General features: G+C 40.3%; 1 protein-coding gene across 1 annotated transcript; it reads right to left on the bottom strand.

Moving 5' to 3' along the window:
• Window positions 1-299: 299 nt before the first annotated feature.
• Window positions 300-920, bottom strand: LOC115259366 (uncharacterized). The gene has a single exon (XM_029859916.2). The coding sequence runs from the start codon at window positions 845-847 to the stop codon at window positions 485-487; it is 363 nt and encodes a 120-aa protein (XP_029715776.1). The 5' UTR covers window positions 848-920; the 3' UTR covers window positions 300-484.
• Between the last annotated feature and the right edge of the window lie 14,117 nt (window positions 921-15,037).

The raw sequence follows: 15,037 nt of genomic DNA, 5'->3' as shown, positions 1-15,037 counted from the left end.
TCTAAGTAGGGGTTATTATTTGTTACTTTTTAATGTAAATTTAAGATGTGTTTTTCATTTCTTTATTATCGACAGAATCAGCCCCAGGCTGGTGTTCCAAAAAGTCGCAATAACAGCTAAAATTATTTTATTCTCAACAAAATTCCAATAGATTATTGGATAGCTCTGCTCAAGAAATGAGAGTTCACATACTTCAAAAGCTTTCAAATCAGATTATTAAATCTTCCGTTACAATTCGCCAAGACAGTTAAATGATGCATGATAAAGATCCTGTTAACACCCGCAACTTAGCTTCCACAATAACCAAAGAAAAAATGATCCACTTTGCTATCTAAAATGTAATTTTATTTCATGGATTCGATTCGAGTTGTTCCGTCTGAAATACACTTGGTAAGTTCACCATTACGTAAGAACCATAACACACCTTAACCACTAGGCAAAAACAAATGTCACAAGGACATCCCAACATATTCCATGGTTGGACCTACTTCTTCTCCGGCTCCTTACGGCCATAAGCGACCCCCTGTTCGTACGGATTCGGGTAATGCGGTGGATACCCCTCGACCGGTGGGTAGTGTCCCGGTGGATAATGCCCCGGCGGATAATGACCCGGCGGGTAACTGGGGTTATCGATGGGCGGTGGCATCAGGTGCGGCGGTGGATAATGGCCCGGCGGGTGCACTCCGCCCGGTGGGTAATGCGGATTGGTCCCGATCGGTTGGTGCGGATAGTTCGGATTCATATCCGGTGGGAACACCGTGGTGGAAATGTGACCCTCGTGTGGGTTGTGCGGTAGGGGCGTTCCGTGTCCCGTCGGTGGGATGTAGTGGGGCGGGTAGTGTGACATCTTGCTCCGGTGGCGAATGTGAACTTACTGAACTTTGTGAATCATGGAGCAGTTGATAGTACATATATTCATTTATAGACACGTTCGATAACGGGGCGGTCCGCAATCTTATCGGCGCAGCTTATCGTCTTTTTTTTCGGGGTGAACTCATTTGGCAGGGGGATTCTTTTTTGTTTACCATGAAATTCAGACGCGCAGTTCTGCTGATAAAGAGAAGGTTTTAGATCGACGGAGATAAAGCATTTTGCTTGTGAGTAAGCACCTCCAAGAGCGCAAGGAATTTCAACACCTCGCTCCGATAATCGGAAAGGGAAATGTACGGAAATTGATATTAATTTGCTGCTTAAATCTTCCGACGAGCATTAATTACTTCAAAGAGGAAACTTTCTCATATCCTCCATCTTCTGTTACGATGGCTCCTCGTACCGGTGGTGCAACATCCAACAAGCGCTAAGAACCAAAAGAGATCGTTGTGCATATTTATCACCTTTAGATGAAGGAACTTTCCTACATCACCTCTGATGGCCGTCGTTAGGTCATAGGCCAACTATTCCGAGAAGGGTCTTCTACCGAATCGCCACCAATGTACCGAAGCGAAGGCAAAAGAAGGCATAGGCGTGGCCAGTGTGAGGCTAGTTTCAGAATTTAGTCAGTTTGTGTCAAATCACGTCTATCATCGATTGCAAGAGAGTTCGTGGGGCAATATCAGGCTGGATTCATGGGTGAACAATGGGCTACAACGGACTAGATGTTCGCCATCCGTCAGGTGTTGCAGAAATGCCACGAATACAACGTGCCCACACATCACTTGTTCATCGATTTCAAATCGGCGTATGATACAATCGATCGAGAACAGCTATGGCAGATTATGCACGAATACGGATTCTCGGATAAACTGATACGATTGATCAAGGCGACGATGGATCGAGTGATATGCGTAGTTCGAGTATCACTGACACTCTCGAGTCCCTTCGAATCTCGCCGAGGGTTACAGCAAGGTGATGGTCTTTCGTGCTTGCTGTTCAACATTGCTTTAGAGGGTGTAATATTGGTGAGCTCGTTCCATACTACTGCTCCTTCTTGTTACAGTTCAACCTTATAAGCTTGTGAGCAATCTCTAGAATAGCCTGCGTTGACAACCCTCCTGGCTACACCCTTGCAACGAAGGCTTATTTCCGGCAAAACCGTATAGTTAATGAACGAGATTTATCTTTCCTTCCCGGTCCCGGTCGTTGGTTGGTATGGTGGTGATGCGGTTGCAGAATGCATTCCAGCAGTCAACCTTGGTAATGCTGCACCATCATCCACCATCGCATCGTAGAGAGGTTAGTACATATTTTAGCCTCCGCCGGCCGCCAGAACAAGCAGAAGCCTATTGCTCGTTTGGGGGAAACCGACCCGGAATCCGGATGATTGCAAGTGGTGGGCAATGCAATGTGGCTGCGTGGCATCCAGCAAGCTCGTTTGGTTACAATATGAGATTGCCACCGCCATGCGGAATGATATTCGGAGCAGCCGGCCATTTAACGCAGCTTTATAGTGTGTGCGACCGACGCGTCGTCGGGGGCTAATGATCCAGTGTGGTCAGGCGTACGATGGCACGCGATTAAATCTTTGGGATTTTGCGGCTTGGTGATGATGACTTGCGCTGTGTGTAAATGCCGGACGACGGAGGCTTTTGTTAGGAATAATGCTTCTTTATGGTGGCATGTGTAATCATGGGATGTGAGGTCAGTTTCGATCTAAGGTAGTTACTTGCAATGGCCTTTACCAGAGTAACATGTGTTCGGTTCATTGCAATGCATTGGCTGTAATACTAATAGGACAGATCGGTGTAGTACTAGATTTGTAGTAATGAGCTGAATTTTTGTATGGTGAGAAGGTCAATTCTCCGTTTCTGCAAGGAAATGGTGCAAAAAGCGTGGGTATTATGATTCCTTGCCTAAATTGATGCTGTTTGAGCAAAACTTTGGGTAACAGTGTTGTTGTTTTCTCCATTTCTTTCAACATAAACAACACAATTATCCAAAGTTTTGCTCAAACAGCATAAAATTAGGCAAGGAATCATAATACCCACGCTTTTTGCACCATTTCCTTACAGAAACGGAGAATTGACCTTCTCACCATACAAAAATTCAGCTCATTACTACAAATCTAGTACTACACCGAACGTGCCCCATTACAAAGCCCTAAGAATTAACTAAGTCAATAAATTATATAGAAGATAGAAGATAGAAGATAGAAGATAGAAGATAGAAGATAGAAGATAGAAGATAGAAGATAGAAGATAGAAGATAGAAGATAGAAGATAGAAGATAGAAGATAGAAGATAGAAGATAGAAGATAGAAGATAGAAGATAGAAGATAGAAGATAGAAGATAGAAGATAGAAGATAGAAGATAGAAGATAGAAGATAGAAGATAGAAGATAGAAGATAGAAGATAGAAGATAGAAGATAGAAGATAGAAGATAGAAGATAGAAGATAGAAGATAGAAGATAGAAGATAGAAGATAGAAGATGGAAGATAGAAGATAGAAGATAGAAGATAGAAGATAGAATATAGAAGATAGAAGATAGAAGATAGAAGATAGAAGATAGGAGATAGAAGATAGAAGATAGAAGATAGAAGATAGAAGATAGATGATAGAAGATAGAAGATAGAAGATAGAAGATAGAAGATAGAAGATAGAAGATAGAAGATAGAAGATAGAAGATAGAAGATAGAAGATAGAAGATAGGAGATAGAAGATAGAAGATAGAAGATAGAAGATAGAAGATAGAAGATAGAAGATAGAAGATAGAAGATAGAAGATAGAAGATAGAAGATAGAAGATAGAAGATAAAAGATAAAAGATAAAAGATAAAAGATAAAAGATAAAAGATAGAAGATAGAAGATAGAAGATAGAAGATAGAAGATAGAAGATAGAAGATGAAAGATGAAAGATGAAAGATGAAAGATGAAAGATGAAAGATGAAAGATGAAAGATGAAAGATGAAAGATGAAAGATGAAAGATGAAAGATGAAAGATGAAAGATGAATGATGAAAGATGAAAGATGAAAGATGAAAGATGAAAGATGAATGATGAAAGATGAATGATGAATGATGAATGATGAATGATGAATGATGAATGATGAATGATGAATGATGAATGATGAATGATGAATGATGAATGATGAATGATGAATGATGAATGATGAATGATGAATGATGAATGATGAATGATGAATGATGAATGATGAATGATGAATGATGAATGATGAATGATGAATGATGAATGATGAATGATGAATGATGAATGATGAATGATGAATGATGAATGATGAATGATGAATGATGAATGATGAATGATGAATGATGAATGGTGAATGGTGAATGATGAATGATGAATGATGAATGATGAATGATGAATGATGAATGATGAATGATGAATGATGAATGATGAATGATGAATGATGAATGATGAATGATGAATGATGAATGATGAATGATGAATGATGAATGATGAATGATGAATGATGAATGATGAATGATGAATGATGAATGATGAATGATGAATGATGAATGATGAATGATGAATGATGAATGATGAATGATGAATGATGAATGATGAATGATGAATGATGAATGATGAATGATGAATGATGAATGATGAATGATGAATGATGAATGATGAATGATGAATGATGAATGATGAATGATGAATGATGAATGATGAATGATGAATGATGAATGATGAATGATGAATGATGAATGATGAATGATGAATGATGAATGATGAATGATGAATGATGAATGATGAATGATGAATGATGAATGATGAATGATGAATGATGAATGATGAATGATGAATGATGAATGATGAATGATGAATGATGAATGATGAATGATGAATGATGAATGATGAATGATGAATGATGAATGATGAATGATGAATGATGAATGATGAATGATGAATGATGAATGATGAATGATGAATGATGAATGATGAATGATGAATGATGAATGATGAATGATGAATGATGAATGATGAATGATGAATGATGAATGATGAATGATGAATGATGAATGATGAATGATGAATGATGAATGATGAATGATGAATGATGAATGATGAATGATGAATGATGAATGATGAATGATGAATGATGAATGATGAATGATGAATGATGAATGATGAATGATGAATGATGAATGATGAATGATGAATGATGAATGATGAATGATGAATGATAAATGATAAATGATGAATGATGAATGATGAATGATGAAAGATGATAGATGATAGATGATACATGAATGATGGAAGATGGAAGATGGAAGATGGAAGATGAAAGATGGAATTTAGATCCACTTCTCGTAGAGACTGCATAGTAGAGTTAGAAGTTTTGCAGTAAAAAGTAGTTTCTCGATAAATTGGTGAGCTCCTTTCATATTCCTTCTTTTTTCAACTTAAATATTGACACTTTACTGAAACATGTGATCTTTTGCTCGGGATTAGTCATTTCAGTTTCTTTCAGATAATGTAGTACCCATAGAGATTGAAGTATCACTATTGGCGTTTATAAGCTTATTTTAAAAATGATTCATAGACAAAATCAGATATCAACTGGCCTTGAATCTTAGTCAATTCCTATGATTTATCGAGCCGCAAACCCGAAGGTTATCCCGACTATCTCGTATCAATCCTCGTTCAGAAATAGGAAACACCTGGTTCCCAGAAAATCCCTACCCGCATAACGAACAATACATTCCTGTATGTAACAATCCTACACATTTCACCCAGCGCTACGTAACTAGTTGATCGTGATTCATTACCCTTCAGGCGGTATTATTTCATCATACCAATTGTTGCACCTTTATCGCGACTAATTCGTCGCTCCTGTCGAAAGCCCGTATGCATTCACAGAATAGTCGTCAGTTACCACCGCTGGCAAAACTGACAGACACGTGCTGCCGCTGCTGCAACTCGGTGCAGCCCCTAAAACCACGCTAGTCGTCGAGTCTTGTCAGCTTTCCTGTCCGCCTCTATATTGTTCAATGTTCAAGCTCAGTGCTCCCCCGCAGGCTCTTTATCATTCCAATTAATCCGAACCTCGTCGTCACAGACAGTTAATGGCAGCAGTCAGTCACCATACTTCACCCGCGCCAGCCGCGACTTCAGAAAAACCAACCAATAAAAATATTAACTCTTCGGCTTAACAAAACCCTTAACCACATCCCCCACAAAACCACACACAAATCCATCATCCACCACGCGCACGCCGACAGCTCCGGGACCACAAATTAATGACTGTGGCCAATCTGTCAGAGAGCCCTTTGGACGGACGGGCCCGGCCCGGCACTACAACAATAGTGGTAAGCCTCCTAAACCATGTAGTTAACCTCTCGCCGTGTAGTAGCAACCACTCCGCTCTGCCTCGGAGGGATGTCAAACGCGGATACGACCAGCACCAGCATCAGCTCAGCACACAGTGCACCTGTCAAAGTGTGATGATTTTTCAAATGCTTTTGATCTTTCACTCGTCGCTGGACCCATGTACATACCCTGACGGTGGGTAGTCTGCCTGCTGTGCTCACTGCTCCTGCTCCGGTCTCATTAGGGAAATTTGCGAATCATTGACCACCGACCGTCGTCACACCGTGACAGTAAAAGCTTGCTCCGAAATAAATCCGTACGGATCGATAAAGGTGTCGAATCGAATGCCTTTGACTGGGATCCCGGCTCAACAGAGAGCGATGTAGGGTGACAAGAGTAAAAGAGAAAAGAAATATCGTCAGTAAAAAACGACAGAACGAAGAGAGTGTGATTCCTGAAACGTGATAAGAATGGATCGGAACGTTATGCGGAGGTTTTATGGCACTGCCAATGGTGCGCGTAACAAGACTGCGTCAGTTCTCACAGTGTGTTCACAAAATATCCTCTGACCATGCCTCGTCAGTAGAAACAGAATAATGTGATGGCATAATAGGCGAACCAATATATGACTGCGAGGTGAGAGTTGCAATCTCATATCTTTCCGCACTGCACTGCACTTGCGAACTGCGCCGGCGAGGACGACAACGAGGTCTACCGATGCAGCGCTAGCCAGCCAGCGTGCGCGCAGTTAATGTCTACCTGTAACGTTTCGACGATGTGCATCAAGGAGGAGAGAGTTACTGCTTCTGCTGTTGCTGCTGCAGCAACTACCTTACATTGCAAGGTAATAAAAGAGAATGCACTTTCGTTTTCCTTCATTTTTGCAGCTCCTGCGCTTACCTAATGATCGAATTTTAACCGTGGTCCGGGGTCCGGGCTTTCATGCATAATATGTGTTGTGAATACGTCGTCCACCGACTGGCTGGCTGACTGACTGACTGACTGACTCTATACCTGTCCGAATGCGAATGAGTGCCTTTTCATTACTGATTCATAAATAAGAAAATAATGCAGAAGAGCGAAAAAAGCTTCGCGTGGGTCAATCGATGCCCATCGACGATAAATCCGCATAAAAGGCGCATAATAGGTTGGTCGTTGTGGTAGCACTACTGAATGCTGCTGCTGCGGACTCGTATGGTCGATATCTGATGATCACTTTTTTGTCCGGCCGGCCGGCGATGATGGTTGAAAAGAAACTCCCTTATCGTTACTTCCTGATTTGGTGGCAAGTAGCGGAAAAGCTTTGCTGCTACCATTCTTCATGCTTGTACACTTAGTGTTGTGTTGATCACACGTTTCTTTTTATCTTTGAAGTCATGAAGTCATGTATAGAGTTTATGGGCGGTTTAGCATTACACGATAGAATTTAATAAAAAACAACACCTGAAAAATGCTGTACTGAATTTTATTTCTTCTTTTCTTTACAGGTATGTCCAAATCAACATTACTTAACAATAAGGTGCTCATGAAGAAAACTTGTTGAAGGTAATTTTATGTTGTGATGCCCGGTAAATCTGCCGGTCAACTTCCCACGAGCTCATTCGTTTTAGGAGACAGACTACGAAAGATGATCTGGAATAGCATCCTGAGCTGTTCCTTCCTTCCACGCTTTCGGTAGCACCCAGATCCTGACTCTGAACCGTTGTAGACAGGTGGCCAACGTTTCTGGTGCCATCTAGATGAGTTCAGCTGCGATACCATCCTTACCAGCTGCTTTCTTGATTTTTAGCTGGTGAATGGCATCCTTAACTTCTTTCAGCGAGCAGTTGAATCTTTTTCGTCGTTTCCTTCGTTATCGTGGTTCCCCCGTGCCTACATTCTTCATGTCTACGTCCAAGAATTTTTAAAAAGAATTCTTGAAATAATCCTCTTTGGAACTTTCTGAAGAATGACCGGAGGTTCTTCCCCATGAATTCACAGAGGATTTTTTGGAAATCTTCAAAAATCTTCTGAAAGAATTTTCGGAGCAACTTATGAAGAAGAACTTCCGGGATAATTCTCCTGGGAACTTCCAGAAGAATACTCAGTGGGTGTTGCGCATGAGCTCATGAGCGGAAGAATTTCCGATGACACATCCGGAAGTATTCGTGGAGAAACTTTCGCGAGAACTTGTGAGAATTCCCAGAGAAACTGAGTTTTCTTGAAGAAAATTCTAAAAAGGATTTCCGAAAGAACTTCTGTCACAATTCCCGGAGAAACTATTGGAAGAATTTCCGAAAGAACTTCTGGAAGAATCCTCGAAGGAATTCCTGAAAGAATTCACGATGGAACTTTCCGAAAAACCCCTGAAAAAAAACTTTGGAATAAACTACCGAAGGTACTGCTAGAAGAATTTCTGCAACAACTTCGGAAAAAATGGGAGGAATTTTCAGAAGAGTTTTAGAAGGATCTTCTGCAAAAGATCATTGATAAACTTGTGGTAGAGTTTCCTAAGCAACTTGGGCGTGAATTTCTAAAGGAGCTCGTGGAGAAATTCACAGGGGAAGTTCTATAGGAGTTATTAGTGGGACTCTTTCCCAGTAGAATACTTAGAGAAATTCCCAATAGAAATCCTAGAGAAATTCCCGATGGAACTCCTAAAGGAATTCTCAGTGAACTTTAAAAGATATTCCCAGTAGCTCCTAGAGGATTTTCCGATGGAACTTTTAGAAGAATTCCCAGAACATTTTTCGGAGGAATTCCCAATGGAATTCCTGCTTTCCCGTAACGTGGGTAGATCACCTTAGAATGGTGCGTTGCGGTGTAAGATCTACCAAATCAAATTTTGATTTTGACATTTATCGTATTTATAAATATTCCAAGATCAAAGTTTGATGCTTTTTTGTGTTTTGTAGTTAATTTTGTTTCAATGTATGTACTGCTAATCAACATTTTATTTCAGCAGGTTTGAGGTAAATTTATCGTATGATATAATAAATATTGTAAAAATATGCAACTGTGGCGAGCGTATCACTTATATGTAGCTTATTTGACGTACGATGTTAATATTATTTTATATTTCAGATTATCAACCGAAGAATCTAGTAATTCAACCAAATGCCACCAAGACGACGAGAAAACCAGGATTAATCGGGCAGACAACTAATTCGAAGAAGACTAACAATGGTGTGCCTGAACGTTGACCAAGCAGACTAACAATGGTGTGCCTGAACGTTGACCAAGCGTATCCTTTGGAGTTTACCCTTCCACTAACAACACCCAAATTCCCGTGACACCTAGGCCTGAGAGATCGTAGAGTTGTCTACATTTTTCATAGGTGTCCAAAACTAACCATCCTTTCCCATTCCTCAGCAGTCGCAAGGACGTGGCCAGGACAGTGCTCGACCATTGGAGGATTGCGTCAGTCTTGTCTAAGAGTCAGAGATTAGTCCCAAATCTTTGTGCTTTGGTTCAGACGGGAAGGAGGCAACCCTCATAACAGCGGTCTAGGACTGTACCACCTACGAATTTGTGCGTCTCGCTTAATGCTAATGCTAATGCTAATGCTAATGCTAATTCCCAATGGAATTCCTGCTATAGCTTCATGAGCAGTTTCCGAAAGAACTCCTGGAAGATTATTGGAACAACTCCTTGAAGAAATCCCAGAGGAACCCCCAAAGAATGTCAGAGGAACTTTTAGAGGATCTCTTGGAGGGACTCTTAGAGGAATTCTCGGAGGAACTTCCAGAGGAATTCTCAGAAAAAAGTTCTGGTATTCCCTGTGCAACTTTTAGAGGATCTCTTGGAGGGACTCTTAGAGGAATTCTCGGAGGAACTTCCAGAGGAATTCTCAGAAAAAAGTTCTGGTATTCCCTGTGCAACTTTTAGAAAAAAAAACTTCTAAAGCAACTCGTAGAGAAATTCCCGGTGGAACTCCTAGAGGAATTCCCGGTTGAACTCCTAAACGAATTTCCAAAAGAACTTCTAAATGAATTCCCAGAGGAGCTCCGTGAGAATTTCCTGGGAAAATCCTAGAAGAAGTGCAGAAGAATTCCCGGGGGTACTCCTAGAGGAATTTCCAAAGCAATTAGTAAAAGAACTCCCGGGGGACTTTGAGAGGAATTTCCGGAGGTATTCCTAGGTGAGTTCCCGGAGGTACCCCTAGAAGAATTCCCGAATAAATTCGTAAAGGAACTTCCGGAGGAACTCGTAAAAGAATTTCCAGAGGGACTCCTATAGGAATTCCCGGTTCTTGAAGGAATTCCGGAAGAACTTCTAGAGGAATTCCCGATGGAACTCCTAGAGGAATTCCCGATAACGGTCGTTAAGGAATCCCCGAAAAAAGTCATTAAGGAATCCCCGCAGGAACTCGTAGAGGAATTCCAGAAGGAACTCTTATAGAAATTTCCGGAGGAAATCCTAGAGAAATTCCTGGGGAAACTCCTAGAGGAATGTTGGAGAAAGAATTACCGGAAGAACTCTAAAAGGAACTCCTGGAGGAACTCTTAGAGGCATTACAGGTGGAACTCCTACAGAAATTTCCGGAGGAATACGCAGAAAAAATCCCGAAAGCTAGAGCATTTCGCGAAGGATTTTTTAGAGGATCTACCGGAGGAACTCCTAGAAGAATTCTCGGAGGAAACTCCTGATATTCCCGGTGCAATTTCTAGGAATTCCTAGAGGAATTCCCGGAGGAACTCGTAAAGGTATTCCCGGGGGTACTCCTATAGGAATTCCCGGATGAACTCCTAAAGGAATTATCGCATGAACTTCTAGAGGAATTCCCAGTGGAAATTTCCAAAGAAATTCGTAAAGGAATTCCCAGAGTAACTCGTAGAAGAACTCCTCGAGGAATTGCCGGATAATCCTAAAGGAGTTCTCAGGAAGAATTTCTAGAGGAATTCCCGGTGGAAATAGATTCTGCAGTGCTACGCTGGCGAACCCGTGGTCCTTCAGAAGATCGGCGAGTATGCGGGTGCTCCCTATGAAGATCGACAGTTCCACATACCGAGTTTCCAATCGCAAGTCCTTTTTGTTCGCTAAGGACGTCAACCCCCGGAACTTCCCGGAGGAGGACCATAATGCACAGTTGAGCTTAGAGTCCTTCCCTGGTACTCGGTTGTCGATCAGCCGCCCCTAACATGGGGATCAGACGCTGTTGTGATTCCTTTCCTTCCTTTCCTTCCTTTCCTTCCTTTCCTTCCTTTCCTTCCTTTCCTTCCTTTCCTTCCTTTCCTTCCTTTCCTTCCTTTCCTTCCTTTCCTTCCTTTCCTTCCTTTCCTTCCTTTCCTTCCTTTCCTTCCTTTCCTTCCTTTCCTTCCTTTCCTTCCTTTCCTTCCTTTCCTTCCTTTCCTTCCTTTCCTTCCTTTCCTTCCTTTCCTTCCTTTCCTTCCTTTCCTTCCTTTCCTTCCTTTCCTTCCTTTCCTTCCTTTCCTTCCTTTCCTTCCTTTCCTTCCTTTCCTTCCTTTCCTTCCTTTCCTTCCTTTCCTTCCTTTCCTTCCTTTCCTTCCTTTCCTTCCTTTCCTTGCTTACCTTCCTTTCCTTGCTTTCCTTCCTTTCCTTGCTTACCTTCCTTTCCTTGCTTTCCTTTCTTTCCTTTCTTTTCCTTGAGTTTTTTTCGTTCTTCGTTTATCCACATTTTATTCCTTCTGGAAGTATCAAACATCTTAAATTTTCCGTTGACGACTCTCTCCCGCCTGCCCCTGTTTTAAAATTTGACCAGCGCTAGAATGATTTTGCGTAGATTCCACGGTTTCTAGTAACAAAGGTTGGCAAATTAACATTCCACCCCCTTTCCTGATGACTGTATGGACGTGACCGGTGCCGTTATTGAGTTTAAAATATTGAACTCTCGAATTGTGCACATTGAGAGTGTGTAGTTAATCTCAAGCACCATTCATTGGATCTCTGTTCAACTTCGTTTGTTCTGGTCAATGACGGAGTAGCAACTACGATGTGTACGGTTATCTTTCTTTGCCTTGCTTTGGATCCATGGATAGAGAAGTTTAAAACTTTACTTGATAACTAGCTGCACCAAGTGGCGAAATTACCGACTAATTAAAAATGACCAAAATGTTCTGTTCTTCTGAACAATTTTGCCGAAGACGACACTTTTCTATTCGCTTTCGATCCCGAGATAGAGAAGCTGAAACTTTACTTGTTAACTAGCAACACCCACCGTTAATGGACGTTCTTATGTAGATCGATCAGTGTTGCCATCTGGGGTCATAATTCCAAATGGCCAAACGTGATAGCGCTTGGTCAGTATTCAAATTTTGCCGAACACATGGTGAAAGTAAACTAGCATCTAGTATATGTTTTTCAATGTAAATTGGTAAACGCTCTGTTTTTTACGTCCAATCTGGTTTACAAGCCCCCCTCTAAATTTTTAATTATTTATTAAGTTTAAGATTTTTTCCGTGCTTTGTTTTGTTGATGTTTGTGATCTTTTGTGACTATTTTGAGCCAAAGGAAAGGAAAGAGAAAAAAGTGAATAAGTTGCAACATCAATTTAAAGTCAATAAAATGTTTAAATCAGTGGTAAACCAGATGTCGCACGAACTGCAGATCCAAGAGATCAGAGGCGTCTCGTAACCTCACTTTTTACCTGTTCAACGACTCTAAAACTTGCATTTGCGGAGGATACAGGATCAGGATCCAATTCAAAATGGACGAAAATGACTATTCTCGTCATTTTCAACGAATTACAAGCCAATTTGTTAAAAAAATCAAAAATTTACATTTGTTGAACAGGTAGATTTGAGGTTAGGGAATCGCCACTGCAAGAGATATGGCGGACTAGGTATGTAGAGGGCGATGAGAAAAATACGAATGTAGGTCAATCCGGAGAGACGCAGATCAGATTTCCGTAAATCAGTGGATGAGTTCAACAGTATTCTTTCTGTATTTGCATTTAGGGGTGTTTTCTCCTCTTCTCTCATGTGAAGTTGCCTTCGACCACAATCGAATCAAATGCGATTGACAAACTTTATCTTTGACGTAGAGCCATCTTTAACATATGGACTGGACTGAACACTGAAATGACTTCTAATATAGGTTTTTCTGCGGGTTCGCTTTTAAACCTAACTTATATTTGATTCGAACTTGACAGTTTTCTCATGAGTTGTTATGTATTTCAAACTTTAGTCAAACTGGAGCCTCAATATTGCAATAACGGTTAAGCACGCTGTAATGTTACTTATGTACCTCGTTACCCACGTCATGCATCTACATTAGTGGTCTAAAAACATTGACTAAATGATTGACTAAACACTCGCCATAGTTCCATCATGCCGCTCAAAGTGTTGCCACAAATAATGCTTAGTTTGCAAAACCCGATTATCTGGCTGGTGGGGTATGGGAGCCTAAGCTTCAACTGTTAACGCAATCAGAGACTACTCAGACTTGGACGTGGGCGATCCTATATATGAAGGGTTATCCAAAACGCTCTGAAGAATTCCCAAAGCATATTCTAATAAATCTAGTAAGCCTAAGATGCCATCAACAGGAGGAAAATGACAAGATAATATAATAATATATGGTTTACTTAATGTAAAACAATACAACATAACAAAAGAGAACCATTCCAAAACCATTTGATTAAATGTATGATCAGTAGTGTAATTACAATTAAAAACAATTTATTTACGGTACTTTTTATTGTTTGAAACCATTCATGTACAATACATTGTATGGTATATTTAAACCCTCGTATCAGCATTTAGAACCTTGATTTAGAACAATTCATTAACAATAAAATATATGGTTTTGCAAAAAAAAAATATATGTGGAGAAAAATATTTTTTTTTATATTGTTACGATATTTAACAATCTGTATAATGTATTGTAAAAATCTTGTTTACAATTCACGGTATGGTGTCTATATTACATCTTATTGTTTTTGTATTTTTATTTTTACAGTGGTGTCTATTGTAAAAATATGATTCTAAATTGTACTGTTACAATACAACGTTCGGTTTTTCTACTGTATTTTTTATTCGGGAGGCGTTTAATCATAAAAAAAAGTTTAATCAATGATTACTTAGTGATTAAATGCTTTTCGAATGATTAAATGAGCTAAAAGCAAACAAGTTACGCTTAAAAGTATGCAATGAACAGGTTAAATACCAAATCAAGATTGCGCTTTTATGTGATTAAAGCAAATTTACCAAAAAGTTAACTTCATGTTGGTGAAAAGTTCGATTAATCACTATTTTTAATCAAAATCTGCGATTAAAATTGAACGCTCTGCCATCCAGTGTGGTGGGGTGTAGCTTCATTGTAATGCCGTTTTTGTTTGTGAAATTTGAATGAAAAAAAAAAGAGTTTTTTTTTCAACACAAAAAAAGTTCAGGTTGTGTCTGTTCATTGTTGTGTGTTCTATTCAGATTCCGTGAGAATATTTTCATATAATTTCTCTAGGACTAGGCGCAATTAATTAATTCATATATTCCGTTAGAAATTTATCGAAAGTTTTAGCTTCGAATCTAATAATTCCACTGAAAATTAAACAGTCTTCCACGTCTTCCTACTGCTTCCTTCTGCTTCGTAAAGCCACTTATAGTGACTATTCCGATTCGCCTCTGTCGCGTGGTTCCCTCGTTCCATTGAATTGTGGTCCAACTCCGGCATGGAAGCAGCAAAGCAACGCAAAACCATTCAATCAAAGCACGTGGATGTGGTGTGGCGCAGTGCTTTGTTTACTTTTACTTACTTCGAACGCAGAAACGCGGTCGGTCGGAAGAAGGAAGCAAGAAACAACACACACACGAAAAGCGGCGGACGAGAAAAATAATCCGCGCGTCGCGCCTAGTCGTACGACCTTGGCGGTATGGTCGATCGATATACAAGG

Source organism: Aedes albopictus, chromosome 1 (genome assembly GCF_035046485.1).
Source record: "Aedes albopictus strain Foshan chromosome 1, AalbF5, whole genome shotgun sequence".
Classification (NCBI taxonomy): domain Eukaryota; kingdom Metazoa; phylum Arthropoda; class Insecta; order Diptera; family Culicidae; genus Aedes; species Aedes albopictus.
This window is presented reverse-complemented; position numbering and strand designations above follow the sequence as displayed.

Coding starts and splice junctions, on each gene's coding strand:
- LOC115259366 (XM_029859916.2), bottom strand. CDS start 847: ATGTCACACTACCCGCCCCACTACATCCCACCGACGGGACACGGAACG.